The sequence below is a fragment of the Rhipicephalus microplus genome, chromosome 7 (assembly GCF_043290135.1).
Source record: "Rhipicephalus microplus isolate Deutch F79 chromosome 7, USDA_Rmic, whole genome shotgun sequence".
NCBI lineage: Eukaryota > Metazoa > Arthropoda > Arachnida > Ixodida > Ixodidae > Rhipicephalus > Rhipicephalus microplus.
This window is the reverse complement of record NC_134706.1, coordinates 53,525,794-53,552,817: the sequence shown is the minus strand read 5'-3', so window position 1 is coordinate 53,552,817 and position 27,024 is coordinate 53,525,794. Positions and strand designations below refer to the sequence as shown.

The 27,024-nt window shown below is 45.8% G+C and overlaps 1 protein-coding gene across 1 annotated transcript in view; it reads right to left on the bottom strand.

Annotated features, from left to right (window-relative positions):
• Positions 1-27,024, bottom strand: part of LOC119179211 (lysosomal alpha-glucosidase-like) — a 50,458-nt gene that overhangs the window by 4,397 nt on the left and 19,037 nt on the right. The window contains exons 4-17 of the mRNA XM_075869202.1: positions 22,905-23,211; positions 21,943-22,186; positions 20,426-20,568; positions 19,101-19,266; positions 16,563-16,659; positions 15,249-15,619; positions 12,133-12,243; positions 10,487-10,603; positions 10,152-10,354; positions 8,225-8,358; positions 5,016-5,167; positions 3,851-3,999; positions 2,821-2,905; positions 1,062-1,243 (exon numbers count right to left, since the gene is read on the bottom strand). Coding sequence (XP_075725317.1) covers positions 1,062-1,243; positions 2,821-2,905; positions 3,851-3,999; positions 5,016-5,167; positions 8,225-8,358; positions 10,152-10,354; positions 10,487-10,603; positions 12,133-12,243; positions 15,249-15,619; positions 16,563-16,659; positions 19,101-19,266; positions 20,426-20,568; positions 21,943-22,186; positions 22,905-23,211 — 2,461 coding nt within the window. The remainder of the gene's footprint in view (positions 1-1,061; positions 1,244-2,820; positions 2,906-3,850; positions 4,000-5,015; positions 5,168-8,224; positions 8,359-10,151; positions 10,355-10,486; positions 10,604-12,132; positions 12,244-15,248; positions 15,620-16,562; positions 16,660-19,100; positions 19,267-20,425; positions 20,569-21,942; positions 22,187-22,904; positions 23,212-27,024) is intronic.

Here is a 27,024-nt window from a genome sequence, read left to right as displayed (position 1 = left end):
GCCCTCCACTACGGCGTCTCTCATAATCATATGGTGGTTTTGGGACGTTAAACCCCACATATCAATCAATCAACTCTCCACGGCCTACACCGTTTAGTTTTTTTACATATGACCTCCCGCGCGGATCTCTAGAGTTTTTACACCATCTAACGTGTAGTAGCCTTTATCATTATCCCAGTATTGTGAGGCTGAGCTATAGTGTTAGCATTAGGCTGAGCAGATTTCATTAGTGTGAGCACTAAGTTGAGCTAATTTCATTAGGGTGAGCATTAGGTTGAGCTAATTTCAACTTTGCATTATGACGAGGGTGGAAATAGAACAAATTTGTCCATTTTGATTTAGCTAGGTACACGCATAGCAAAAAATACAGAACCCTTCCCTAACCACTTCGAGAGATTCTTGCTGCGCAATGCAGTGACGAGAAGACTCCCACTTTTGTTTGCTTCCACTGGCAATGACAATCACTATAATTATCTAAGCTACATACTGTGCGTGTGGCATATCAGCCGGGCCCACTGACTCTGCTACAGCGGAAATCTTGTACAGTGTAAATTGTAAACTTGATCGTTCATTGCTTTGAAAAGCGCTAAATAACACATTCACAAGATAAGGCACGCGACAGGTCGCCACTAACAACGGTTCAATGTCCGTTCTTGGGAGTGTATTTTTTCGAGCCCTAAAAAAAACAATTATTCACCTACACCAACTCGCCCGACTAAAAACTGTTTTAGGTGCATTTCAAGCACATTATAGACAGAACAGGTACCAATGAAAAAAAACAAACAACAGAAATGAACACGAGGGACACACGACTTGAGAAACGACTGCTTATCTTCTTAACAGGTAAATTATGGACAGTGAATTTGTCAGCACAATTCTTGCGTTCCAGCTCTTAATTCTTCCCTGTATGGTCCCTAAAATGCAGGACTTCATGTCCTTTTTCGAGAAATACACTAACACGGAGATAGCTCCAAATTCAATGAAATATATGCTTCGTCATTTCCTCGGTTTTCTCACAGCAAGCACGGAAATCTTTTGAGAGGTCACTAAGAAGGGCCTACCTGGCAGCGGTGGTCTGCGCCGGTTCTTGCGAGGGCACAACGTGTCCTCCGCGAATGAGCAGGCAGATGGAGTCATTGAGCGGCGACATCTGGAAGTCCTCGCCGGCGCTGTGGTAGGGAAGACCAAGCATCACGTCGTACCAGATGCCGCGGGGAAGGTATGGCTTCACACTCGTCGCGTTCTGCAAAGGTGCAACAAGTTCGGGCAATATTTGTTCGAAATACGGCAATATGAGTGCCTGTAGATGACGCAGACATGTTACAAACGCACATAACGCAAGCCTTCTTTCCCTTAGTCCAAGCGCAAACCCTACGAAGTTTTTCCGCTTTGCCTGAATTCAAAAGTGGGAAGTCCCGCGACGCGCTAGAGCGTCTTGCAAATTGACACGCAGTTCACAAACTGCATGCAGCACGAGAGGTAACGGCTGGCAGGTGCACAAGCTAAAGACTGGCTTCTTTCTGGTTTTAGCTGATTAAGCACGGCTACATGCTTTAGCCATAATGCTCTGGCTATGTGTAGTTTCATTGCTCTTACAGTCAAGCTTGTTCCATCTGTATAGGTAAAATACAGTCTATAGCACAAATTCCAGAGATACCCAACGCCCACATTCTTCCCCAGGCAAGAACAACAACTTCGGTGTAACCTCCTACTTAATATGCTACAGCACGAAAATGGCAGACACAGTGTTAGCTATCCTTTGTTCATGTAGCTGTAACGACATCTTTCTTACATTCCTGTTCTAGAATCATCGATTAAGTCATTGCTCATGAGCCCATCGATTTTACAGGGCCAGTATGCAGAAGCGGTCGCGAAAGGCGACAGCATCACGTTCGTTGACCTAGAGTCTGATGTGTTCAATACCAGCCGGTAAGATGTCATTGTTGCGCTCACCGTTAGTCTACGAATCACTGAAAACACAGGAGTAAGCCTTTACTGTACGAGCCCAGAATGACAGAAGGTGGCCTTTTCGAGCGTATGCTGGCTTCTACGCAGCAGCTAGGATTGGCAGCGGCTACTTGAAATACCAAACGTGTTCAAGGTTCTTTGAACGTGTTTTGTGCGATTGTTTGAAGTGCAGTACAACAGTTGAATGCAGTCGCTTTGTGTTAAATATTTTTTTACTGTTTCAGCCAAGCCTACTCGGAGAGGTCAGCTGTAGTCTGGCACCACAGTTACATCGCGCCAACATCTCCACGTGTTGCCGGCGCACGATAAGCCCGGCACTCGAGCAATGCACGTTTCACTAAACTTCAACGTTCAAACTACCCGAAAACACGCACTGGCTACAAAAAAACGCGTACCGAAAACACAGAGGTAATGCTCGCTGAAAACTCCGGAGTAAAAATGCTGCGCCCATCCAATCAGGATTGAATACTAGAATCTGCCGTCTAGGTCACGGAATTTCCAGGCACTGATAAAGCGCATTAACTTTTTCCAGGCATGTCAGGAGCCCCATAGAACATCGTCATGCTTACAGAAATACTAGAGGGCGCACGTGATTTCCCGCTTTAGCTCAATCGTCAATCAGCGCACACAAAGGGCGACACATTCGCGACTGCCGCCTTTTGCAATGGTTTCAAAATATGACCCCAGTGTAAGGGTGGAATCCATACCGGAGCACAAAACTCCCTGTATGGAAGCGTCCTTGAAAATAGATCTACGCAACAAATGCGGCTGCTCGGTAAGGCATGCGCATGCTCATCGCTATTCCCCGTTTGGCCTTAGCCACGCATGTCAAGTTCCATGCACGCAACTAACCGGCTCCAGGATAGGAAGCACCAGCAAAGCGCTGCCCCACAGAAACTGCGTGTCCACGGCGTAGGTGTTGACGTCCTTGGGAAACCTGAGTGTGGCACAAAAATGGACCAGAATAGACAGGTCGTCCTTATAACCACTGATCATCGCGAATTACTCCAGACAAAAAAAAATGATCAGTTTAAGTTGACATAACGAGGCCTTAGAATGTACCACGTGTCGCCAAATTTGGGCGAAACTATAGTTCACGGACAAGCACTCTGATTACTGAGGCGTAATGTTATGCTTCATCTGAAACTGCGTAAATTGCAGTGAAGGTTGTGTGCCTATACTCAGCCAGCTAGAGAACCAAAACAAGGGCATCGGCCATTTAAAAAATTTAAATAGCTTCCATCACAATACTGATGGTAGTTTGGCATCGCGAAACGTTACCCCGCAATACTTTTCCGTACAATGCGATAATCTAAACGTCTCAACTTCATCAGGGCTACAAGTTGTCCAGGAATTCATATACATGTTGCTATTGCATTAAGATTTGAGCATAACGATCTCGCTCCTGTGTTTCGTACGTAGCTCTATTGTGTGTCACCTCTGCAGCAATATTTTCATGGTCCCATCCCGCACGCGTTACCACGAGCATGAATTGGCTAAATAGCTAAACTAGAGTGAAGGGCCATCGCTGAAACCTCCTAGGTAAAGATACGTCCTTCGAATAGTTCGAAAGGTGGTGGTTGACACACACAGCTATTTACTGTAAGAAACCTGAAGACCTGCTTAAGTCGATTGCGCTGCTCTTTAAGACGTTAATCTTTTATTGTCGATAAGAATTCCGATACCTGTTGGACACTTATTGCCTTTTACCGAGAACCTTTGTATATGGCTTTACCGTCAACTTTCGGGAGATGAGTAAGCACTTCTGGAAATGTGCGAACCTGTACGAGGGAAGGTTGATGTCTGGAGGTTCCTAATAAATAAATACTGCACTGCACCCTTAATTTACCCAAGAGAAGCAAGAAAACAAGTCGGTACGCACTCGAAGAACAAAGGCCGGGCGACAGTCTCGCCGAACACGTGGCTTCGATAGAACAACGTGTATAGGTACGGCAGGAAGCAGTAACGGATCTTGAGGGTCTTCTTGGCAGTGGCCGCTACGGCCCCTCCCATGGCTGCAGGATCTTGATCCTGAAACGGAATAGCCGCATAACATTAACCTCCTCGCAGAGTCAAAGCTGAGCTATGCAAGCGCGTCAGAATAGGAGTCAGTTTTACCGCCAAAGAGAAGCAACGAATGCATTATCAACCAATTGGAATGTCACGCGAAGGACGACAAGCAGTTCGAAACATACAGCGTTCTCATCCAGCACAAATGAGGCATGAAGAGAATACATACAGGACGAGTGCGAATAACTGCAACAGCTTGGCACGTAAAGCGCACTGCTCACACACAAATAAAGCTGCCACGTTATACCTACGAACTTTTTATTCTCATCGGTACCTAACTTTCTGTCTCCCCTTCGTGTTTTTGCCCTACCTCAGAATACAATCAGTTACCCTTAATGACCACTGGTTATCCTGCATGCCTACGCACTATAGAGGCCCGGCCCATGTTCATTTCTTCTTTTTCTCAAGTATGTTATCCTTAACCCCGGTTGGTTCCCTTACCCACTCTGCTCTTTTCTTGTTTTTTTAAGGATACACCTATGGTTTTCCTTTCCATCACTCGCTGAATCGTCCTGATTGATTTGTGGGATTTAACGTCCCAAAACCACCATATGATTATGAGAGACGCCGTAGTGGAGGGCTCCGGAAATTTTGACCACCTGGGGTTCTTTAACGTGCACCCAAAGCTGAGTACACGGGCCTACAACATTCCCGCCTCCATCGGAAATGCAGCCGCCACAGCCGGGATTTGATCCCGCGACCTGCGGGTCAGCAGCCGAGTACCTTAGCCACTAGACCACCGTGGCGGGGCCGCTGAATCGTCCTCAATTTCAGCTGAACCCTCTTTGTAAGCCTTCACGTTTCTGCTCCGTAGCTTAAATTCAACATAACTACTTCGGCCTTGAAAGAGTTATTGCAACCACCATTCACCCATCTATCTACGAAGCCATCCACGTTGATGAACATAACACATTCCTAATCGGGATATTCTAAAGCAGCCCTTCTCGGGGAAGAAGGGGCTCCCCCTAAGAACTCACGATGTTTCCCTTCGCGTTGTGGTTCCTCGCGAACGGGTAGAAGGCGCCAAGAGCGTGCCAACGGTTGCACAGTTCGCTGGTTGTGTTGTCCCAGAAGCCGCAGATGTCCGAGCCAGTCAAGGGAATGCCGAGGATGTTGAACGTCAGCATCGCTGAGAGCAGCCCGGAAAATGTGACGTTTGTTTGCACGTTAATACACTGAGAAAACAATACTGCGGAAGAGGAGTACACGCGTAAATTTTGACACAGTGTTGGGACAGGCATTGAGTTTCCTATAAATACACTCGAACGAACTCTGTCACTATGTCTACGGAAGCTGCAACGCGCGATGCTTCAACCAGCATGAGAATGATGGGTAGTACGCGGACTCGTCCGTTCTTGTTTCGCCTCCGTTTGCTTCCATGTGGCCTGAATCCGCTTTGCCGCGAGACTAAGTTCAGCGGAAGTTGAGCAGTTACGCACCACCACCTTGACCTTTTTAGGCTCACTAATTCAAATTAAATTCCAAACTTAAAAACAATCCGTTCTTTTACTCAAAACAAAACCAAAATCGAACAATTAACAACGCTACAAGTGTGTTAGAAGCCCGCGAGCACGAAAACTAGGCAAATTCGTGTACTACCCATCGTTCCGATTGTGATTAGTGATCGCATTTCCAGAGTTCTTTTTCGTAAATATTGTAGCAATGCCCATGAGAACAGAGGCAACACTAGTATTGTCTGATTCGGTATTTGCGTCTTTTTGTGCACGTCTTACACGTTTATAATATAAATCTCTACCACGTGTACAAGTTTTACGTTGGTCCAAATCACATGGCTGCATTGTCGTTTTAGCGCAGTAGCTCCATTTAAACGCCGGGGATTCAAACGCCATCAACGATGACATTCCTGGGAGTGGTGGGAACGCTTCTTCCGCGAATGACGAAATTTCACTTATACAGTATTCTGCGTATTAGATGTTAACAAGCACGTACTACACTGCCCCAAAATAGTGTCAGCACGCATCCCCTTGTGAAATACCTGCTTTTCAAAAGCAGAACTGTTTCCTTGCTGGCAGTTTCATACCAATACTGATACTGAGCAGTACTAATAGTTTCTTATCTCGCCGTTTTTTCCTCTGAAAGCATACTAACACCTAGAATTGCTTACAATGAGTAGTTCCGTACATGTAATTTTCATGCTGACTTTATTCCTTGAGTATGTGCTGCTTCTCTAATACATTGTTGCACATGCTTTGGCCTTTTGCATTTTTGACTGCTTATGCTCGTGTGACTGAGCATCCAGGGTGTGACATACCGGGCATGGACTCCTCCCGAAATTTACTTATTCTATGTGAGATACTGCACAAAATGAGAACTGGTCTTACTGGCCTGGCCGGCATACAGTTCATATGAAGGTTGTGCCCCACCCGTAGCATTTCTTACAATATTTACTAAAGGCAACTCTGCCACTGAGATCCTTCAGAAACCATGGGAGTAATGGGTACTACTCAGCAATGATAGCGCGCCACTGGGAATGATAGGGCTGCACTATGGGTTCACAGGGGCGTACCAAACGAGGTGCTGTAGAGCTAGGTGGGATGGTGCTCCTTCGAGGCTCTGGAGGCAGTTGCAAAACTCACCAATGAGAGGCGAATGAGCCATTTGCCAGACGGGCGTTGGGTGCATGAGGTGTATCAGTACATCTACCTCGAGTGCATCAGTGCAATGTTGGTGCTACCACCAAACACTTTTCCGAGTGGTACGGTGTTGCACTATGCCGACTCACAGAGAAGCCTCAACAGGATAGGAAGAGCAAGACCCGCGAACCTGCTCAAGAGGCCCAAAATGCGAGCTGGCGGACGACGACAGCAGAGAAGCCCACTTTGATTCTATACACTAAGCCAAACAATCTATTGACAAAAGGATGCTGTATGATAAGTCAAGGGAAAGCGGCCTTCTATTAGAAACTGGATGTGGCATGATGTAAACACGATCGCTGAAGGCAAAGTACCTGCCAAATCTCTATGCAACCTGGAGGAGGAAACCGTAGAGCAAATTCTACTACAGTGCCCTGCACTGAAGCCGAAGGCCTTCGCCGTCGCTCCATCTGCTGCGGCCGCGGCGTTGACTTCCTTGCTTAACAGGAAGAGCCAACAGCTGCAGCAGGAACAATCGCTGGTGATCACCTGGTACAAAGAGCAGGGCGACAACAAGCACAGACCACACGTTTTTTTTGTTGTTGTCAAACGCACTGGTGGTTTTGTTTATTGTTGTGTTTCGGTTTTGTTTCGGGTAAAGGAATGGTTCGTTGTGAACTTCGTGAGCTTATTTGAACTGGTGGGCCCAAAAAGTTCAAGTTGGTCGAGTGGTACAGCTGAAGATTTACTGAACTTCATGTTGCAACAAAGTGAATTCAGACCACGCGGAGCCAAACGGAGCCGAAAGAACAAAGCTTAGAGAAATATGTGTACTGCCCATCAATCCCATGCTGCCTGTTGTGCCATGTGTTGCAGCCTCCATAGACACTAGCGCCAGAGTTCCCTCTAGTGTATTTATAGCCAACTCTACCATTCCCCTCTCCTGAATCAGGGTTATGTTTGCGCCACTGTGCGTGTACCCTGTTTCTTTGCCCCTGTTTGCGTCTCGCAGTGTATCATGAACGGGAAGAAATACCGCCATAAACAGGGGAGACAAAACACACCTGGATTAAGCTGATGCGGAGATCTGCCCGAGTATATTAGGCAAGCGCGAAGATGGCGCTTGAGACTGGTATAATTATTATGGTTACCTTGACACGCTAACTGCATGCAAACAAGTGGTCAATATTCGTAATTTACACCAGAGTGTGCAAGCACTGTCTCCCTCGTGCAGAGTTTTTCAATAATTCGAGTTGCGAAGCTCCTCATAGACCACATGTACTGTAATCTAAACTCTCCACTGATCGCGATCGAGGGGAAAGGGGGTTCTTCTGAGTATGGCGTCATCTGTCGACTAAAAAAACTAAAAGGCTCACAATGAAGTCAGTCCTGCCTGAAGCGTTGAGCAGCGTGCGAGGAGCGCACACAAAGGTGGTGTCGCGCCGCAACAGTGTTCTGTATTGCTGCTCCTAGATGACGCTATCATTGGCAAACCCCTCTCCCCCCATCCGAATAAGAAGGACATGGGTATATTCGAATTTCGGGACGCAGTTTCGCAACTAGTATGATTGAACAACTAAGTTTTCACGTACAGGAAATCGATGATCGCATGGCGTCCCAGTCGGACTCGATGTCACCGCTCCAGTGGCCCGAGTACCGGCCCTGACCCGAGAACGTGGACCGCGATATGATGAATGGTCTCCGCAGAAGAATCTGGCGCAGGGAGCTGAGAAATCAGGCACCGGGTAACATAATTTTTTGGCCCTTAGAAAAACATGGTACAGGCCAATCAGCAGGCCATAAAATGCAACGAATGCAGAACGCTGCAAACACACATATATATAGTCGTCTCCATTACAACTTCGCTGGATCTACAGGGTGCCCTCCGTAATTGTAGCCAGGTTTCTTTAAAAAATTAAAGGTGCGTCAAAATCGAACAAAAGCGAACACATTACTATTCACACTAGCCTATAAAGTTGCTCTAGCTTTATTTCATGTGCCTTTACATGACTCGAATGTATCAAATTATTCAAATCTCTGATTATTCTTTGAAGGTCCAAAGTATGAACGCGCATTTATAGAGCACCTTCGAAAAAACCGAGTTATTTTTTATATGGTGCACCCTGCGTACACTTATTTTGGCGCCTTACAAGAAAAATCCCGCGAAATATGAATCCGGTTCTCAGGCGTGTAATAGACGAACCAGCAAATTACGCAGTTTCCGCCGTAGTCACAAAGGAACCCCTCCGTCATCCTTCATCGTTGTCAGCCACTACATGCATAAAAATAATGCACAATATTTTTAACATACCACGTTTCTACAAAGAACGATGAAGGATATCATAATGAATGCCAGCCTACTACACAAAACACATGATTAATTGTGGCGTAGTGGGTACCCAGCAAGTGTGCTTGTAGCAGTTACTCAAAGAGTGTTAAGACAAGGCTCAGAAAGGCCGCTCTTCGAGCTTTCGCTGTGACAGTGCTGCACGTTCTGCGCAGGCCTGGCGATTTTTTAAGACAATTTGGGTAGCTGCTGCAAGTACACTTGCAGGGAACCCACTACGCCATAAATCATTGTGTAGTCGGCAGACATTCACTACCCCGTCCTTCGCCATTCTACGGAGAAGCGTGTTACCCGCTGCCCACTTGCAAGTAACACTGGGCAAATTTTTGTGCCGTGACTGACGGCAATGGATAATTATGCCAGAAGCTTTTGTAATCCCCCCCAATCCCACACACATTGGTATGTGCCACAGTTAATAGGTGAACTATATCAAGCTTATGTAATGGGTATGAGCATTCGACGACCCCCTCGTTGCGCAATTCGCAGTGTGTGACACCTGGTTGTTCTTTTGCTGTTCCAAAACACTTTATTGTTCATAATAACGCATTTTTTATCCCGACATCAATCCTGCCTAAGGCCATTTTGCCGTGGAGTTCCCAGCATCGGCGTGGCTCAGTGGTAGAATACTGAGTTGGCACGCAAGAGATCCGCGTTCAAATCTCATTACGGAGCGCGATGGTAGTTATGGATGGTGGTAGCGGCGGTGGTGGACAACTGCAGTGCGTTCGACCCTTGTTGTGATCTCATAACATCTTTCGCTGTAAAAGCGCCTGGAGTGTCTATATAAATGCTATAATAGAAGTTCAGAAGGGTTGCTGATCGGGCGAGTTGGTCATCCATGAACGTAGCGTGTATTAGCGCAGTACATAAAAGAAAGGGACACGACACAGACGTAGAGATAGGTAGGCGCTAAGAAGGGTTGCTGATCGGGCCAGTTGGTCATCCATGAACGTATACCGTGTATTAGCGCAGTACATAAAAGAAAGCGCCTACCTATCTCTACGTCTGTGTCGTGTCCCTTTCTTCATGTACTGTGCTAATACACGCTACGTTGATGGCTATAATAGAACACAAGGACAAAGACTCAAGATGACCGCGAAGACGAACTGAAGGACATGGAAAAACGAGAATATTCCTCGTGGAACAGAGTTAGTCGAAATCGCTTGGCTTACTCATATGTGCGTAGTGCCTCCGTCAGCCCATACAGGTTGTGCAGGTTATAGTGCGTGGACAGGTAGTGGCGACCCGTCATGCACAGTGTCTTGGTTCGCAGCGCCTCCTTTCCTTCGCCGGGTAGGTACGGTGGTTCTTCCAGTGTAGACGCCGGGCATCCACGCTCGGAACCGTTGTACAGGCTCGACGGCTCGTTCAGGTCCTGCCAATGAAACAGCAATGGTCACAGCGTGCTGTTGAAAGGCACACAACTCGTCTATGCCACCAGCACCACTCCTAGCTTCACGACATGTTTTCAACAACGCCTCGAATAAGTAAACGCTAGATCTCTTACCAGCCACAGTCCATCGAACGGCATCACGTCATGGAAGTAAGACAGCATCTTCGTCCAGTACTCCCCGCTCGCCGGGTGCGTGAAGTCCGGATAGACGAGCTGGCTCCGATTTCCCACCTGCCGGTTCGAAAAATTTCATTGCGGGGCGACAAATGGGTAAGAACCTCCCTTCCTACGCCTTTGACGCATTGCAGAACTCTCTTTGAATAGAAACGCAATGTTTTATTGTCTGCGCCTGTTCAGAAGGTTCACCGGTCGCCAGTGTACGAGAACTCGAGTAAACCAAACAGTAAAATGTCTGTGGTAGAATCTTCTGAATGCTTCAAACTAATGCTTGAACAAATAACAAGGGATCATACACTCGAAGTGCTCGTGGACATCAAATCCAGTGGTCGAAACAAGGATGAAGCAACTTTTTTTAATGGGTGCACGGGAGGTGAACATTTGTGATTATTCGATACTTCTTCCCTCGCTGGAGCATACGCACCCTATTTCTGTATGACAAACTTGTTTGCATGACGCCATCGCTTTTACAGTCTATTGTTCATCCTTATTGCACTAGTTTCGTGCTGTTGCCTATTTAGCATGGATTGCCAACAAGCTCAGTGAACGACATGGTTAAGCTACATGAACGAGCTCTCGCACCCTTTGGAGCACCTAGGGTTCCGGGATTTTTCACTGCACGAAGACATTAAAAATGCCCCACTATACATGCATTGTAATTCTACACCCCGTAACCCACGGCATCTTATATTTACCTCTGCAACGGCTTCACTGTGTGTGTAATGCCTGCTGCTCGTTCGCAAGAATGCGACCTCACGTTGCATTGTCCTACACTGACGAGGTATGAAAGCACAAAAAGTTGTTGAATATATTTCATCGTTAACAAGCATCCCCGCCTCAAGCGACAGTATGAAAAACCCACTTGCGAAACACATGACCTACACGATTGATACCAGCAACCTCAATTAACCCTTTTCAGTGACGGTGTGTACAAATGAAGAAGTCAAATTCAATGGAAGGTCACACAGCACGTGTTTCATCGAATGGCTTGATTCGTGCAGGCCTCCTGAGCGGACAACTGGTGATCAATTACCCTCATTTTGGTGCGTATTGCTGCAGAGGATTATTTGGCTGCATTGCTGTGTTCGACGATTGTTTAACGAGACGCGTGTCTCGTTAAACAATCGTTTCACGTTGTCTTGGAATGTTTCACGTTGTCTTGGAATGCGCATTCCAAGACAACGTGAAACATATTTTTTTTCTTCGCTCGAAACAAATACAAACAAAAATCAAAACTGTGCATTCATTTTGGGCCTAATAGCGGATTCTTTTTATGCAAGTACTGAACCTGCCTCTTGGATGGATAATTAGATTACTAGTTAAATGCGCATTATTACTGATTGCTAAAACTCATACGAAACAACGCTTTTCATAACTTTGTTCTTGGAATGTAATACTGAGTGCCTTGAAATTATACTACGCAAATTTGACTAGTTTCTGACCGTACATCGTACTTCGTGACTGACGGGGGTAATTACAGTGAAAATAACGCTTTAACAGCGGATAGAGCAGTGTCTGCCACGTATTTCAGTTTTAACCATAATAAATGAACATTGCAGAATTTTACTTCCGCAGCCACTTACCATGCCGTAGTTGTAGTCACCGGCTTCCGATCTCACGAACACGGCGGCCCTGTGGCCCTCGTCGAAGGGAAGGTACGAGCCATTTTCCATGTTCGCGTCTATTCCGGGATGCTGGCGGAGAAAGACGCACTCGTCTCTTATTGACACGGCAAATTCATCCCTTTACAATATACAGCTATGAAAGCCATTTCGTGAAGGAGTCTGGCCAGTACCAACTTTCCAGAGCTGATGGCCCAAAACTGCTGCAACGGGAAGGTGCGGGCCAGGATGTCAAATTTGGGACAGCACAGGAACGGGCCTGTGCTGTTATTTTGGTAGAAAAGTCAACAGAGCGAAGCTTGATTGTTGCTTCACGTATGATGGGCCCTTCTTGGAAGAAAAGTTGAGAGGGTGTCGAAATTCAAGACGGAACTATGCCCAGAAAAAAAAAGAGGAAAAAAGGAAAGTGTCATGCCGTCAAGGTTAACCTGTCTTTGCAATATGGCGTTCCGCATATTCCGATGCAGAAGTCATTCAGCAGGTTCTTTTATATAAATTTTACTTCAGTAAGAAGTAACCAAGCTTCCGTCAACTTATGCAAATGAAAGAAACATACGCACTCGTACGCGCGTTAACCACCAAGGTGCAGCCCGCACAGAGTGAAAGCACATAAGACTCAAAGTATGATTTCACATTATTTAAAGCAGCACAAACTACAGCACAAAGTGTACACAACGAACGCTTAGAAGGGAGCCCGAGGTACAATAAATATATTTATTTATTTATTTATTAGAATACCCTCAGGGCCCGTAGGGCATTACAGAGGGGGTGGGTACAACATATATAACACACAAGAAAAAAAGACAAAATAAAGAAACAAGTATCAGATGCGCAAATCAGGAAGGCAACATAAGTCAACTAAAAATGTATAAGAATTCAAGCACATACAAGACAAAGAGAGATAATGGAAACTGCGTATAGTTACAAGCATTGCTGAGAAATTGCAGTCTTGAATAACAAAGGGTCTGTTATTGATACAACGGAAGAGGGAAGGTGGTTCCAATCGGCGGCTGTTTTCGGTAAGAAGGCTGCTGAAAAGAATTTGGTGCGGCAAAACGGAATGGCAACCTTATGCTGATGATCAATGCGCGATGAGTGGTATGACGGTTGTGAAATGAGGTCTCGCTTCATTGATGGATTGTGAAAAAATATCTTATGAAAAAACTGCAGTCGCGCCAGTTTCCTCCGGACAGTTAAATTGGGTAGGTCAAGGTTAGATTTCATTTCTGATATGCTAGCAGTACGGGAATAATTAGAACAAATGAACCGAACTGAGCGGTTCTGAACAGATTCTAACGCGTTAATTAAATTTTGCTGCACGGGATCCCATATAGCGGACGCGTACTCAAGCTTTGGGCGAATTAGTGATCGGTATAATAGAAGTTTGAGGGACAGCGGAGCGCGAGAAAAGTTGCGGCGTAAGTATCCTAGCGTTCGGTTAGCGTTATTACAGATGTAGGTAACATGCGTGTGCCAAGATAGATTGTTGGTAATGTAAACGCCGAGGTACTTATATGAAGAGACATGCTGGAGGGGAACGGCGTTAATTCTGTAGGTACAGGGGGGAGAAATAGATCGCCGGGTTATTGACATGCATTTAGATTTGTTAGAGTTGAGAGTCATAAGCCATTTATTGCACCAGGTTGAGACAGTGTCGAGGTCTGACTGTAGAAATTGGTTATCATATTCATTGTTTATTTCGCGGTAAATTACACAATCATCTGCAAATAACCTTATAGCGGAGTTAATGCTGTCTGGGAGATCATTAATATATATAAGAAAGAGTAAAGGGCCTAATACGGAACCTTGGGGTACGCCAGATGTTACTTTAGAAAGAGGTGAGTTATAGCCATTAGTTGTTAGCATGTTCGACGGCTTGGCTAGTTTGTATGGTTCCATGTTATTTAAAACAGCGCAAGCTACAGGACGAGGCGGACTCGACTTATGTTTAGAAGAGAGCACGATGTAAAATAAAAAAAATAATTGAAGCAAGGCAACACTCGGCTAGTTTATATGGATCCTCATCGTTTAAAGCAGTGCAAACTATGGGACGAAGAAATTAACCCAAGCGTTCGTTGTTTCCTTTTCTTCGTTCTGTAGTTTGCACTGTTTTAAATGTGGAATCATACCAACGCGTGTCACGCGTGTCATAACTATGTGCTCGGTGTATACCAACAAGGACTGTGAGCGATACTCGTCGCAGGTCGCACCTTGGTGTTCGAGAAGCTTCTATTTTGTGGTAGATCGTTTTGTTCAAACAGTGCACAGGATGCGAACACTCAAGATTATTCCAGAACTTGCGGGCCCACCACTGATAAGGCTGGTAAATTCTACGCGCATTGCGCACAAGACGACGCGTTCCAACGATGATCGGTTTATCGGTGACTGACGCAATGTGGACCGATATCGGGGTACAGTGTGCGTTGTTTACTGTAATTTGTCCATTACGTGGCCACAAGTTTACTTAAATAAAGAGTTTCAACTTAAAGAAGCCTACTGCTGCCTTCGTCCACGTGATAATATTTTCTAATGCATAGAGTTTCCCAAACATACACTAGAGGAAACTCTGACGATAGTGCATGGGAGCTGCAACGCACGGCACTTCAGCGAGCATGGGAATGGTGGGTAGTACACGGATTTCTCTGAACTTCATACTTCTGGCTCCGTGTGTGTTCGTGTGGCTTGAAGTTCCTTTCTCACGAAACGAAAATCAGCAAATGTTGAGTGGTTGCACTTCACCACCTTCTTCTTTTAGGCTTACCATTTCAAATCGGGTCACAAAGTTCAAAAGTGTTCGTTCTCTCCTTCAAAACAAAACCAAAACACAGCAATAAACGAAGCCACAAGTGCGACTCGCCACCCGCAAGTATGAAGACTATAGGCAAATCCGTGTACCACCCATCATTCCCATGGTCGCTGAACGATCGCAGCGCCAGAGTCCTCTCTAGTTTATTTTAAGAAACTCTGTGTTCTAATGCTTCTAACGTTCACGTGAAACACGTGATAAAATCTTGCAATGCTTCCAATATCCACGTGAAGCTCTCCCAGGCACATCAATTCAGGGGCGCCATACTAACCAGCGTCAGGACGAATTTCATGTCGCGCTTGTGCAGGTCCTGGGCGAACTCGGGCAGCCCGGCGAAGCGGACCTTGTCGTACGTGAAGGGCCGTAGAGCCTCCATGTAGTCAGCGTCCAGCCACACGGCCTCCACGGGAATTCCGACCCGCAGGTTGCGACGACGTGTCTCCTTGACCTCATCGATGCTGGCGTAGCCCCAACGGCTCAGGTGGAAACCGAGCGCCCAGTACGGAGGCATCGCCGGCCGCCCCACCAGAGCCGTGTACTGCTGAACCACATCGGACGGCGTGGGACCCAGGAACACGAAGAGGTCCAGAATCCCACCGGTCGTGCGGAAGGTGACCGAGGGACTCGGCTTGAGCAGGATGTCTGCGAGGCGAAAAGATCGAGATGTTACTCGCGGGAATTACTCTGTCGAGAGCTCTGGTAAGCTCGAAAACTGGAGCGTTCCACTTCTAAATATGTGGGCATTTTCGACGATATTAGCGGATAAAGGCGGGACGCGTTAACGTCGTTTTTATTCATCGTCTTCTATAGACCAGGTGTCTTAAAATTCGACGCATTGTAATGGAAGAAGAGCAAATCAACCCACTCCACTCGTTCATTCCATTTCTGCCCCAGGCCATAAATTTGCAGCCTACCAGGAGAATAGTCACCGAATGATTCGTTTTTAAGAGGAACGTTGTCATTAACGGCCCTTTTCTGCCAAAAAAAACGAAAAAAAATCAAATTGCTCAGCAGTTTATGCAGCGAAAACTCACTAGGTGTTTTATATGAAACAGTATGTATCTGTATGTTTGAAACATGCAGATACATGCAGCATTTGTAGAGGTCACAAAAGAACTCGCTATACTCGAAACCTCTTCATGCACGTTTGGCTGTGGTGCATGTTTCAAACTACAACTTAAAGTAAAATCAAGTCAAGTTTTCTTCTTCTCTGTATCTGTATGTTTGAAACATACAGATACATACATGCATACATATCTGTATATATCTTTTAATCAAAGCACCAGCCTTTCAATCGAAAGGGTTCACAGTAACAAAAAAAACTGTAGCCCCAGCCTACATTTCCTCACAGGCTAACCTCTTCCTGGCTTGTTTACAAGGTGCTTGACTCAAGTTACCTTCAACCATGTGTGCTATGCCCATGTGAACCATCGTCTAATTCCTTACTATACTGGTTAATTCACGCACTACGTTATGATTATAATTACAATTGTACTTACAAAGTATAGCGGTAACTCATTATCAAGGGTGCTTTTTGCTGTTGTGACGATGGCACACCTCGCCATTCTGCCAACTTGGCACTCACCCATGGCGTTACTGTTGAGCAAAAAGATGCCGCAGCTCTCCCCGGTTTCCTCGTGGACCAACACGAAAGGATGGCTGCTGTACGAGTTCTTGCCCTCCTGTGAACACAAAAGGCTCATTCGCATCGGCATGAGTAAATACTAGAGGGACATCTTAAAGCAAGAGTTTGGACTGATATGGCCGAGTTAGATTTTTACACCCAATACAATGCCTAAATGAAATGGTTCGTCTCTTCACCATCTAGTTTTTCATCATTACTCGGATAATTGAGTTCAAGTTACAACGTAGACATGCCAAAGCCGTGAAGAGTATCAACATTTGAACCGGTAGCCACAAATCTGTTGTTCAGAGAGATCTCTGGTGTATTTGGCTTTATACAAGATCAATCACCTCGAGTTTGAAATCGAACTTCGAAACTTTTCATAGATGTATCGCAGCAGTATACCTATGCAGCGTTTGTAGAGGTCACAAAAGAACTCGCTATATTCGACACCTTTTCATGCACGTGTGACTGCGGTGCGTGTTTCAAACTACAACTTAAAGCAAAATGAAGTCAAAATTTCTTTTTCTCTCGTAGGAATACAAGGGAGTGTAAAAAAACTGTGTATAAAAAAGCTTGAGTAGCTCACAGCCCCACAAAAAACCACAAAAAACTGGGGAACCCTTAATATTCACCCTGAAGAGTTCAACGCGACGGCGATATCCTGTCCTGTCATCAGTTCAAAATGACTTGAGTTAACGAAGATTTCGCATACGGCTGCGTTCTGTGTAATGGGTAGCATGCTTTAAATCACGGGCAATTGTACACGTGAAATGTTTTTGAGCTTGCTATACACCCTTTACGTGGCCCTAAGAGAAAATGTGCAGTAACGTGTGCGCTTTTTGTAGTGGATGGCTCAATTTAAACCACGAAGTCGTGGTAATCACATGTTCTGACGCCCGTTCACGATGTACGCTTGTACCACGCGTTACCAATGCGACATTACATGTTGCATTGTGAAACATGTATACAAGATGCGTGTGTTTGTAAACCGCGCAAGTTACTTTCAGCGCATTTCCAAGCAGGGTGAAGTTATTTTGACTCTGTTTCAGAGCAGGCGCCTGGCTCTGTACACACGCTTGTCACGCAAAAGACGCAGGTTCGAGCCTCAATTAGGCTGAACTTTTTTATATATTTACTTTATTTGCATCTTTCTCCATTTTCGGTCACGCACAAGATGACGATTTCTCGCTCACAACCTACGACGCCGTTGACGCTAGAATTTCTGTGAAACGAGCTCTTTAAAGCTTTAGCGTTAAAAAGCCAGAGCGGTAACTCCAGTGCGGTAAAAACATGTTATTTCATGGGCAGTGTGCTACAACAGGGCCTACACAGTAAATCTAATTCTCGTGCATACGTATAGAAGATTCAGTACAAAATTATCTTGAGTGACAAAAGAAATTAAGAAAAATGATGACCTGACACCTGTTGAAACAACGATATTGGACAGAATACACTGCATATAGAACAGGCCACTGTAACAGTCACATGCGCGAGTCACGTGAGATGAGAACGAACGTCCTCTTTGACAACATTGGCAGAGAAGCTGGTCTCTGTCGACTCGGCTTCCGGCAGTATAGTTAAGCTGGCAATATAGCCAGAACAACGACGATGCACAGTGTAAGCTACAGACCCTCTCAGTTGGCCAGGAAAAGGGCTTATACTTGCGCCACTCCAGGTCCCACCTTTTCCTGTGAGTCGAGTTTTACGGTAGTGCTATGACATCATTCGTGACGTCACGTCAACTATGGGGCCATGACGTGGCGAAGGGCAATGCTTATATAATGCGTTGCCGAGTGAGTTCGTGCATGTATAAAAATTAATATAGAACGCAAATAAAGACGGGACACAGAAAACAAGTAGACAGAATATAACGCTCACTACCAACTGATTTATTTACGAAAAAATTGTGGAGAGAAAACTTCCCTACTGCATCCAGCACCTTCAGTTTGATAAACTGAAGGTGCTGGGACGCAGTACGGAAATGGTTTCACGTGAACTGTTAGAGGCGTTTCATATAAAATTGAAGGGCGATGATTGCGTCATCCAGACGTCAGTGTATTTGCGGCAGCACGAATTTCAGTTGCCATGGTACTATGCTTTACTTTTGATATGAGCCGCATGCTTTGCGATGTGCGCAGCCGCGTTTGTGACGTATGTTCTGCATTTCTCCCCACAATTCTTTCGTAAATAAATCAGCTGGTAGTGAGCGTTCTATTGTGTCTACTTGTTTCCTGTGTCACGTGTTTATTTGCGCTCTGCTTTTATTTTTAGGCAATCTTGATATCGTGCTCTTTAGGGTATAAAAAGATGCCGCAGTGTCGTCCGTGTGTAGTCAGTACAGATCGCAGAACATGTGGAACTGTTTCATCATAGTCTCAATATAGCCACTACAGTAATTGCTTTCAAGATAACTTCAGAAATTATCTGGTGCACCATCTCACCAAGATTTACAGCAGACGGTGCACTGAGTGGCGCCCCCTAATAAATATATCTCACCGTGGGTGACCTTCCGGCGTTGAAGAGGGTTATCTTCTGCCAGTCCGTGCTTCGCAGTAACGGTGACTTGACATCTCCAACTCCGTACACGTAACGTGACGGTATGTACGTTGACATCTGAAGAAACTGGTCTGCGAACACCAGTGTCGAAAGGTTTGTGTGGAACCTGCGGAAACATTTAAGTGTTTACATTCCCATGGTGTTCTTCACATGCTCCTACACAGTGCAGCGACAGACGTCTCAAGGGACAGTACTCCTGCTTGACATAAGCAGAATCCCGTCGGCTAAAGAAGTTAAAAACTTACATCTTAGAAACCGCCCTTTACATAAAATTTACTTCCATTCTCCGTACACATTCCAATCTTCTGCACCTTTCTTAAGATGCTCACCCGCAGGCCACGGGATCGAATCCCGGCTGAGGCGGCTGCATTTTCGATAGAGGCGAAAATGATGTGTACGCCCATGTACTCAATTTGGGCGTACGTTAAAAAACCTCAGGTCATCGAAATTTACGGAGCCCTCCACTACGTCGTCTCTCATAGTCATATGGTGGTTTTGGTATTTTAAACTCCATATATCAATCAATCAATCAATTTCTTAAGATTCTGTAAGCCTTCCACTTGCTGCCAAGGTATAGAGTGTGAGGCGACGAGCTCGTGTGCACTGAACAAAAAGTGTGTTAATTCTACCCTCGATCGTTTTCATTCTATCTAATATTACTCGTACATAACCATTCCTAATAAGTTTATGCGAAGCATCGCTTTATCTGGAGGTGTTCAAAGCTAATTAACAACTAGATTACAGTAAAGGGCGGCCTCGCCGCGGTGGTCTAGTGGCTAAGGTACTCGGCTGCTGACTCGCAGGTCGCGGGTTCGAATCCCGGCTGCGGCAATGCATTTCCGATGCAGGCGAAAATGTTGTAGGTCCGTGTGCTCAGATTTCGGTGCCCGTTAAGGAACCCCAGGTGGTCGAAATTTCTGGAGCCTTCCACTACGGCGTCTCTCATAATCATATGGTGGTTTTGGTACGTTAAACCCCACATATCAATCAATACATGGAAGGTGTATTGATGCGACAGCGACACTCAGCATCGACGTGTTTCTCCACAAATTTTTTTTTAAGTCTTCGTTGCTAAGTACACGAGTGCGCATCCTTCTAAGGTCAGTGGTCAAGTGATTTAAAGGCGTGAAGCGCATGTACAGCGCATGTCCTTTTCTCTCTCTTTCTCTCTCTCTCTCTCTCTCTCTCTCTCTCTCTCTCTCTCTATCTCTCTCTCTTGTGCGCTTCGCGTTTCAAATCGTTGCAACTGAAAGCGTGATACGTACACAACTTTCCTAGACACTGGCCGGACGATCTCAACGTCTCCTGCCGGGCTGACCGATGTCTCGTACATCACAGGAAAGTAGTGGTCCTTCTGAGGCACGTTAGGCAGCGGCACTTCATACCGCGCAGCCCTCGGGTCGTACACCTGCGACACGAGCCGCGGAATCAAAAGAAGGTGTGCGTTCCAAGTTATGTCACATGCAACAAAGTTAAAATATTTAGGACCAAGTCTAAATACTTTGCCACAGGCACTTGTCTGAAGCCAGCTTCCTTGCCGGAACGTCGGCTCCACTGGCCAGCGACGTCGAACGACGCTGTCTTGGTGAAAACAAATTAAAATTTAACAGAACTGTTATGGTTAACGCGCGATTGAAAGAGACTACTTGTAGTCTACTGTATTGCTTCGGGTCAGCATACTTGACCAATGTGTTTGCGAAAGCATTATTTTACATTCAAGCGGTCATAGTTTACTCAAATTGAATGCTAAATGCAGGAAACGTCACGATAGGTCAGGCTTACGACAAGGTAATTTACTTTGGCGTACATAATGCATATTTTTTTTTTTACTATCTACTACCCGTGTATGCTAGCGTTGATAAAGTAGGCTTACTACTACACTATACAGAAGCATCAAAGGAAATATTCTTGAAATAAAATAAAGTTTTTGTTGTAAATCATTCTTCGATTACGTCAATCACATGGAAAGCTTGATTCCTGCCTTAATGAGAGAACATTTGTGATATAATGTTTCCAACGTTTCCTGTCAGATGGGCTACCATAACTATTGCATATTAGTGCTGTTTTATGCGTTTCGTGGTTTTTGGTTCACTGCTCACTGTTTTCTTTTTTTCTTTTTCTCAAGTGTTATTAAACGAGGGTCCCGCTGCAGTATTCCACTATGGGCTTTTGTGGGTATCTTTTCCTGTCTTCCATTTTAGTCTATACTGCCCCGCCACTGTCGTCCAGTGGTTAAGGTACTCGGCTGCTGACCTGCAGATTGCGGGATCAAATGCCGACTGTGGCAGCTGCAATTTCGATAGAGGTGAGAATGCCGTAGGCCTGTGTGCTCAGATTTGTGTGCACGTTAAAGAACCCCAGGTGGTCTAAATTTCCGGAGCCCTCTACTACGGCGTGTCTCGTAATCATATGGTGGTTTTGGGGCATTAAACCTCACATATCAATCAATCAATCAATCAATTCAATTTAATGTTTACTAGAATAATAAAACAACTATTTCTACATAACCATATATAATTGTGATAGGGGAGGTTTGTATGCCATGTGCTTTCGCCGGGAAGAATGCGTCGTAGTTACATAGCACACGAAGGTCACTTCGCTCGCTGCGGAGTCTTCATTTACGAATTAGGTTACGAACTTCGTAAACTTAGTAAGCTTTTGTGTTCACAAAAGCTTAGTAACACAAAATCTTAGTAAGCTTTTGTGTTCAATTCGACATTTCTCGTGTCTTTGCTCGCAGTTTCATGCTCCAGTGCGCATACGTGCTCACGTATGTACGTACCCTAATGCGGGCAGTGTTGTCATTGTAGTTGGTTACTTCCACCTGGATGGCGCGAATTTCGTCCGGAAGGCCGGACGGAGTGACACGCACGGCACGCGCCACGATTTTCGTCGGGGACCGCTGAATGGAGTCCACCTTGTAGCCCAGGTAGTTGGCCGGGTAAAAGCAGGCTGGTGGCAGCTGGAAGCCGGGCTCCAAGTTCTCGGAGGACGCGTTCACGGGTTCGAAGCAGCAGCCGCGCCCTCTGTGACCACACGATTCCGTGAAATCAAAGGTACTAACTAATTCTGAGATCTCGTATTGTCCGGCTGGTGGATACTGTTCGCTAGACTCGAGAGGTTACGACTACACTCAAGAGGTAACACACAAAAGAGTTAACTACGGGTGATAAGAAGACACCAAAGAATTAGGTTAGGTTAGGTTAGGTTAGGTTAGGTTAGGTTAGGTTAGGTTAGGTTATCTCAACCAGTTATCCTCAATTCACTTTAATTACCCAGATTTCACTGAGTGTTCTTTGTTTGCACTTTGGCGTCAGTTTATGGCACCGTCAATCGACAACCTCTGTAACGTGTGGCCATCGTAAATGGCTTCCTGTTTTCCTATACTGTACAGCGTACTATAAGTTGCAGGAAAAGAGTGACAGCTACTCACAATCCGGGCACCTACAAGTTTAAGATCAAAATTCAGAGCAGGACGCTCTGACGCACGCCACATTTATGTGACCACAAACTTTTGATTGTCCTGCCCACATGCAAGTGCCGGAGCGGCGGTAATAGCTACTTCGCCGATGCTGCCATAGGCTGTTTATGGTAGGAGTATGAAGAGAGTCACCGTTGATATATAACAAAGATAAGTGTGCTTCAGTCTTAGCAATTCCAAAACATGTGTCTTGAGCATCGTTTCTACAGTGACAATCTGTACCACAGCTGTCGTAACAGAATGTCTTGAAGAGTCTAACTGACCGGCATGACTCGAGACTCGGTGCCGCCTCGGGATGGCAGTCGACGCGTTGGCTCTCCCACACTTGGCTGCAAATTGGGCTGTGGATGACGACGATCTCCTTGGCGCCACTGCTAAAAGACCCAGGGACGACTCTCCCCATGTGCGAGTTGCCTTCTTCGGCCAACGAGCTGTCGGCGTACATCTGGGCTGACATCTTCGGTTCGCCCGGCCGCTGCAGCGTGGCGCGACGGTCGTTCCCGGCAAGCAGTGGGGGCGCTGCTGGCGAGTGGCGCCGACCATCGCCTTGACCACGGCTGGGGTAACTACCTGTAGTCACATTGAAAATAAGCGTCACGCGTGGTGAAACTCGTTATTTGCTATATAGTGTTAAACGGTGGAGGACGTAAAAGGCTAAGCTGCGCGGCAAAGGAAACATCACATCGAAGGGTACGGGGACCATTTCATGGGGATTTGCCTTTCCCGTACCCTTCCATGTGACCGTGTCCTTATACTCACAGCAATTTACCCTCAAGTGCACCACATATACACTGCAGTTATCATATTCAAAGTTAAGGGAGCTTTGCACAAGTGATGACAAGCCTGAAGTCGATGTGGAGCTGGCCAGCCTTCTTCGCTTCTTTTCTGTTCTCTCTTTCTTTCCTGCTCTATACATTTTAAAGACGATAGTCCTTCTTAGGGATCTTCAACGCAAAACTTTTGTTTGTCTGTCTGTACAATTGTCTAATTGTCCACCCTTAACGGTACCCTAAAAGGCACCAGACGATACCCCAAACGGCCGACCCTATTCACAGCGCCCACCAATATTGGTCGATATTCAGCGTTCATGCTTGTGCGATTGTCAATTAAAAAGCAATTATTGCGCATATCTAAGGCACCATAACAACACGTCAATATTTTCTTTGTGTGTCTTTTCAATTGAAAAGGTATACATAAGTAATTCTAAGGACCGTAGTGTTTATCACGCTGCGCTGACCATGCAACGCTTGCACGAAAAGGCAAATGTTTCCAACGCTTTGCTAAGACGACACGGTGGTGGCACCTACCCGTCGCCTTCCGTTCTACACCTTTTCACCTCAGAGACGGGCGCGCACGCCGCGCGCCTCGTTTTCCAAGATAACTGCCAGATAGCGCTCATGTCTCACGTGTGACGTGACTGGATGCGCCCGTTCGCTTGCGCAGCACACTCGAGGCACTCTAACACAGCACCTCCAGAATACCATTCACCGATTTTCTTGCGCAGAACATCAAATAAACGGTTTGTTCACTTTCTCCAGACCCAAGATCTTTCGACGACATTTGCAGTGTAACGTGCAGATACAGTGCTATTTTTCTTTTTTTTTCGTGCTTTCTCTATTCTTAATTTTTCTTCCTGTTTTTCCCTTTTCTTTCTCGCTCTGTTTCTCACTTTCTTTTTTTATATTTTTATGGGTGATTTTGCCTGCGTTACACCAAGTGATCACAGCGTACGACAACATACGACAGCCCGGGCCCTAAAGTACTCTGCACTTAAAACGTTTAAAAGGTAGAGGCAACCCAAATCCTTAACTTAGGCGTCTGGTAGGGGAACTCCCACCCCAGGGTCAGAGCTCCCAGCAAGGATGAATGTCACCGTCAATTTTCGCTACAAACGAAAGGGGGACAAACCATATGGGGGTTCTGGGACATTAAACCCCGACAATATTACTGCGATAGCAATTATAAGGACACTCTCAGCTGGATTTTGCCGCCGGTGCCGACGTCGATGTCATGCACCGTATATGTATACGTGTCTATATATGCGAAAATGCGAGAAAGAACAAACAATCCAGAAAAAACACTCCGGCGCGCGGATTCGAGCGTGGGACCTTTGCGTCGTGAAAGCGAGGGGTTAACCACTGAGCCACCCCGAAGAACGTTCTTTACCTTTGAAACGGCAAGCTATTTATATCTACCACTTACCGCTGCTGTGTTTTCGGCATTACCAGAAAGATGGCGCAATGGGCGCACGTCGCCACATCGCGCAGCGGCGCCCGCTCAAATCTCCTACGCGTAGTTTGCCCGGCTTAGAGAAAAGAAGCTACGCTCTTCGTGCGCCCTTATCGCGCGGTGGCGAGGAGGGGAGGATCGTACGCCTTGGCAGGCCTCGGGCTTTACGTGGAACGATTCTGCTGTAGTTACCGGGCACGCAAAGGTCATTGCACTTATTGCAGTCTCCGTTGGCGAAACGTGCACGCTTTTCAGACTCAGCGAAGTAACAAATGGGACGCTTGTTCGCGTGCATCCGTACCTGTGAGTACGTTTCGTGCGTAATTTGTGCGCGAGAAACGTGGGACACGTTTCGATAGGGTTTCCATTCTGCACCGTGACTTTTCAAATTGTTGCTATCACATTCATTGCTTCGCCTTTGCGGCAAAGCTGTGGCTTTATTATTATTATTATTATTATTATTATTATTATTATTATTATTATTATTATTATTATTATTATTATTATTATTATTATTATTATTATATTACGAAATGGGGACAACTTTTTTCTCTCATACTTGGCCACCACCTTGCAGAATTCCCTGGGAGGGATCAAACCGACGTGCAAGCATAGAGTCATGTTCCTACAATATTTACAAGAGGGAATTCTGGCGCTGCACTCGTTCGGCTACCATGAGAATGAACGGCAGTACACGGATCTGCCCCGGTCTTCGTGCTGGCGGGCTTCGAGCTCACTTGCGGCTTCGTTTATTGCTGTGTTTTAGTTTTGTTTCAAGGAAGACAACAAATTGCTCCGAACTTTGTGAGCTTATTTGAAATCGCTAGTCTAGAAAGGTCAAGATGATGAAGCGTAACTGCTGAACTTTTGCTGAACTTCGTCTTGCGACAAGCAGATTCAGGCCATGCAATCCAAATGGAGCCAAGAGAACTAAGATAGAAAAATTCGTGTACTGTCCATCATTGCCATGCTGTCTGAGGTGCTGTACATTGCAGCTCCCATATACACTGGCATCAGAGTTCTTGCCAGTGTATTTAGAGGACACTCTTTGCGTGCAAGTACTATTTTGAGCGATTTTAGCGGGAATGAGTGACTGCATGGCCAATCGCATCAGGCGCGATGTGGAGTGATTCTTGAGCCAAAGTTCAAAGAAAGCCGTACTCCTGCTAACTGTTGGCACTCTGTAAAACGGCAACTGCTTGCGTGCCATCAGCCGCTCGCGGAGATGAGTTTCGTATTTCCCGAAGTGCAGGTATCTTGGTATACGTTACGCGTGCCGTTAAAAAAGATGCGTGTTGGTAGTGACAGTCGTTGTGTCTTATTCTACACTGAATATCTAACAACGCCATCCGAGCATCATTGAATCGATATTCGAAAGTACTAGCCATTCGCTCGCGTCTTCCCAATCATAATACTCCCGATAGTAAATGAGAGCGTTTTTCTTTTTTCCTTCCACCCCATTCGAAATGCGGCCACCGCGTACAGGGGCAAATTGTCCAGGATTCAAAGGGTTCAAATGAACCGGGCCTTCCAGTTTGAGCTCCCCCCCCCCCCCATACGGCCAGAAAAAAAAATTGCCGACTTCGTTGTTTTGTTTGAAAAAGTTTATCCCTCCTGCTGAATTCCCCTGATAGAATCAGACCATCTAATTCAATAATCAATATACACGCTTCCAAGAGGTCGTTCGTTGCATAACGTGCATAATCTTGAAGTCAGCTTATATTTCTGCAGTCTGTGGTAAGAACCCTTTTTCTCCCAGATGAAAGAAGCTGATCCAGCGGATGGACACATAGTGCAGCCTCACAAAGATTTTAGCAGCTACGGTCCGACACGCAATGCGAAGGCGCATTAAGGGTGGTTCCTGTTTGAAATATCGTTTAATGCGCTGAATGAAAATAACCGGTATGAAGCTGACGCATAGGTATGCTGTAGTATGCTTTCATTATAGTTTAAACAATGGAACATGAAATGGTACAGAACTAACTTCCCGATTATGCGAGGACTCCGAAGGAGTAATGGTTTGATTATTCGCTTCTGGCTGCAGTGCCGTTGTGTCCCGATTCCTGCTTGGTGGTCATATAGGAAACCTCAAGAGACCATCACTTGCTCCAGGTTGTGTACACGAAATATCTACAACGTATATCCTGTATCTGG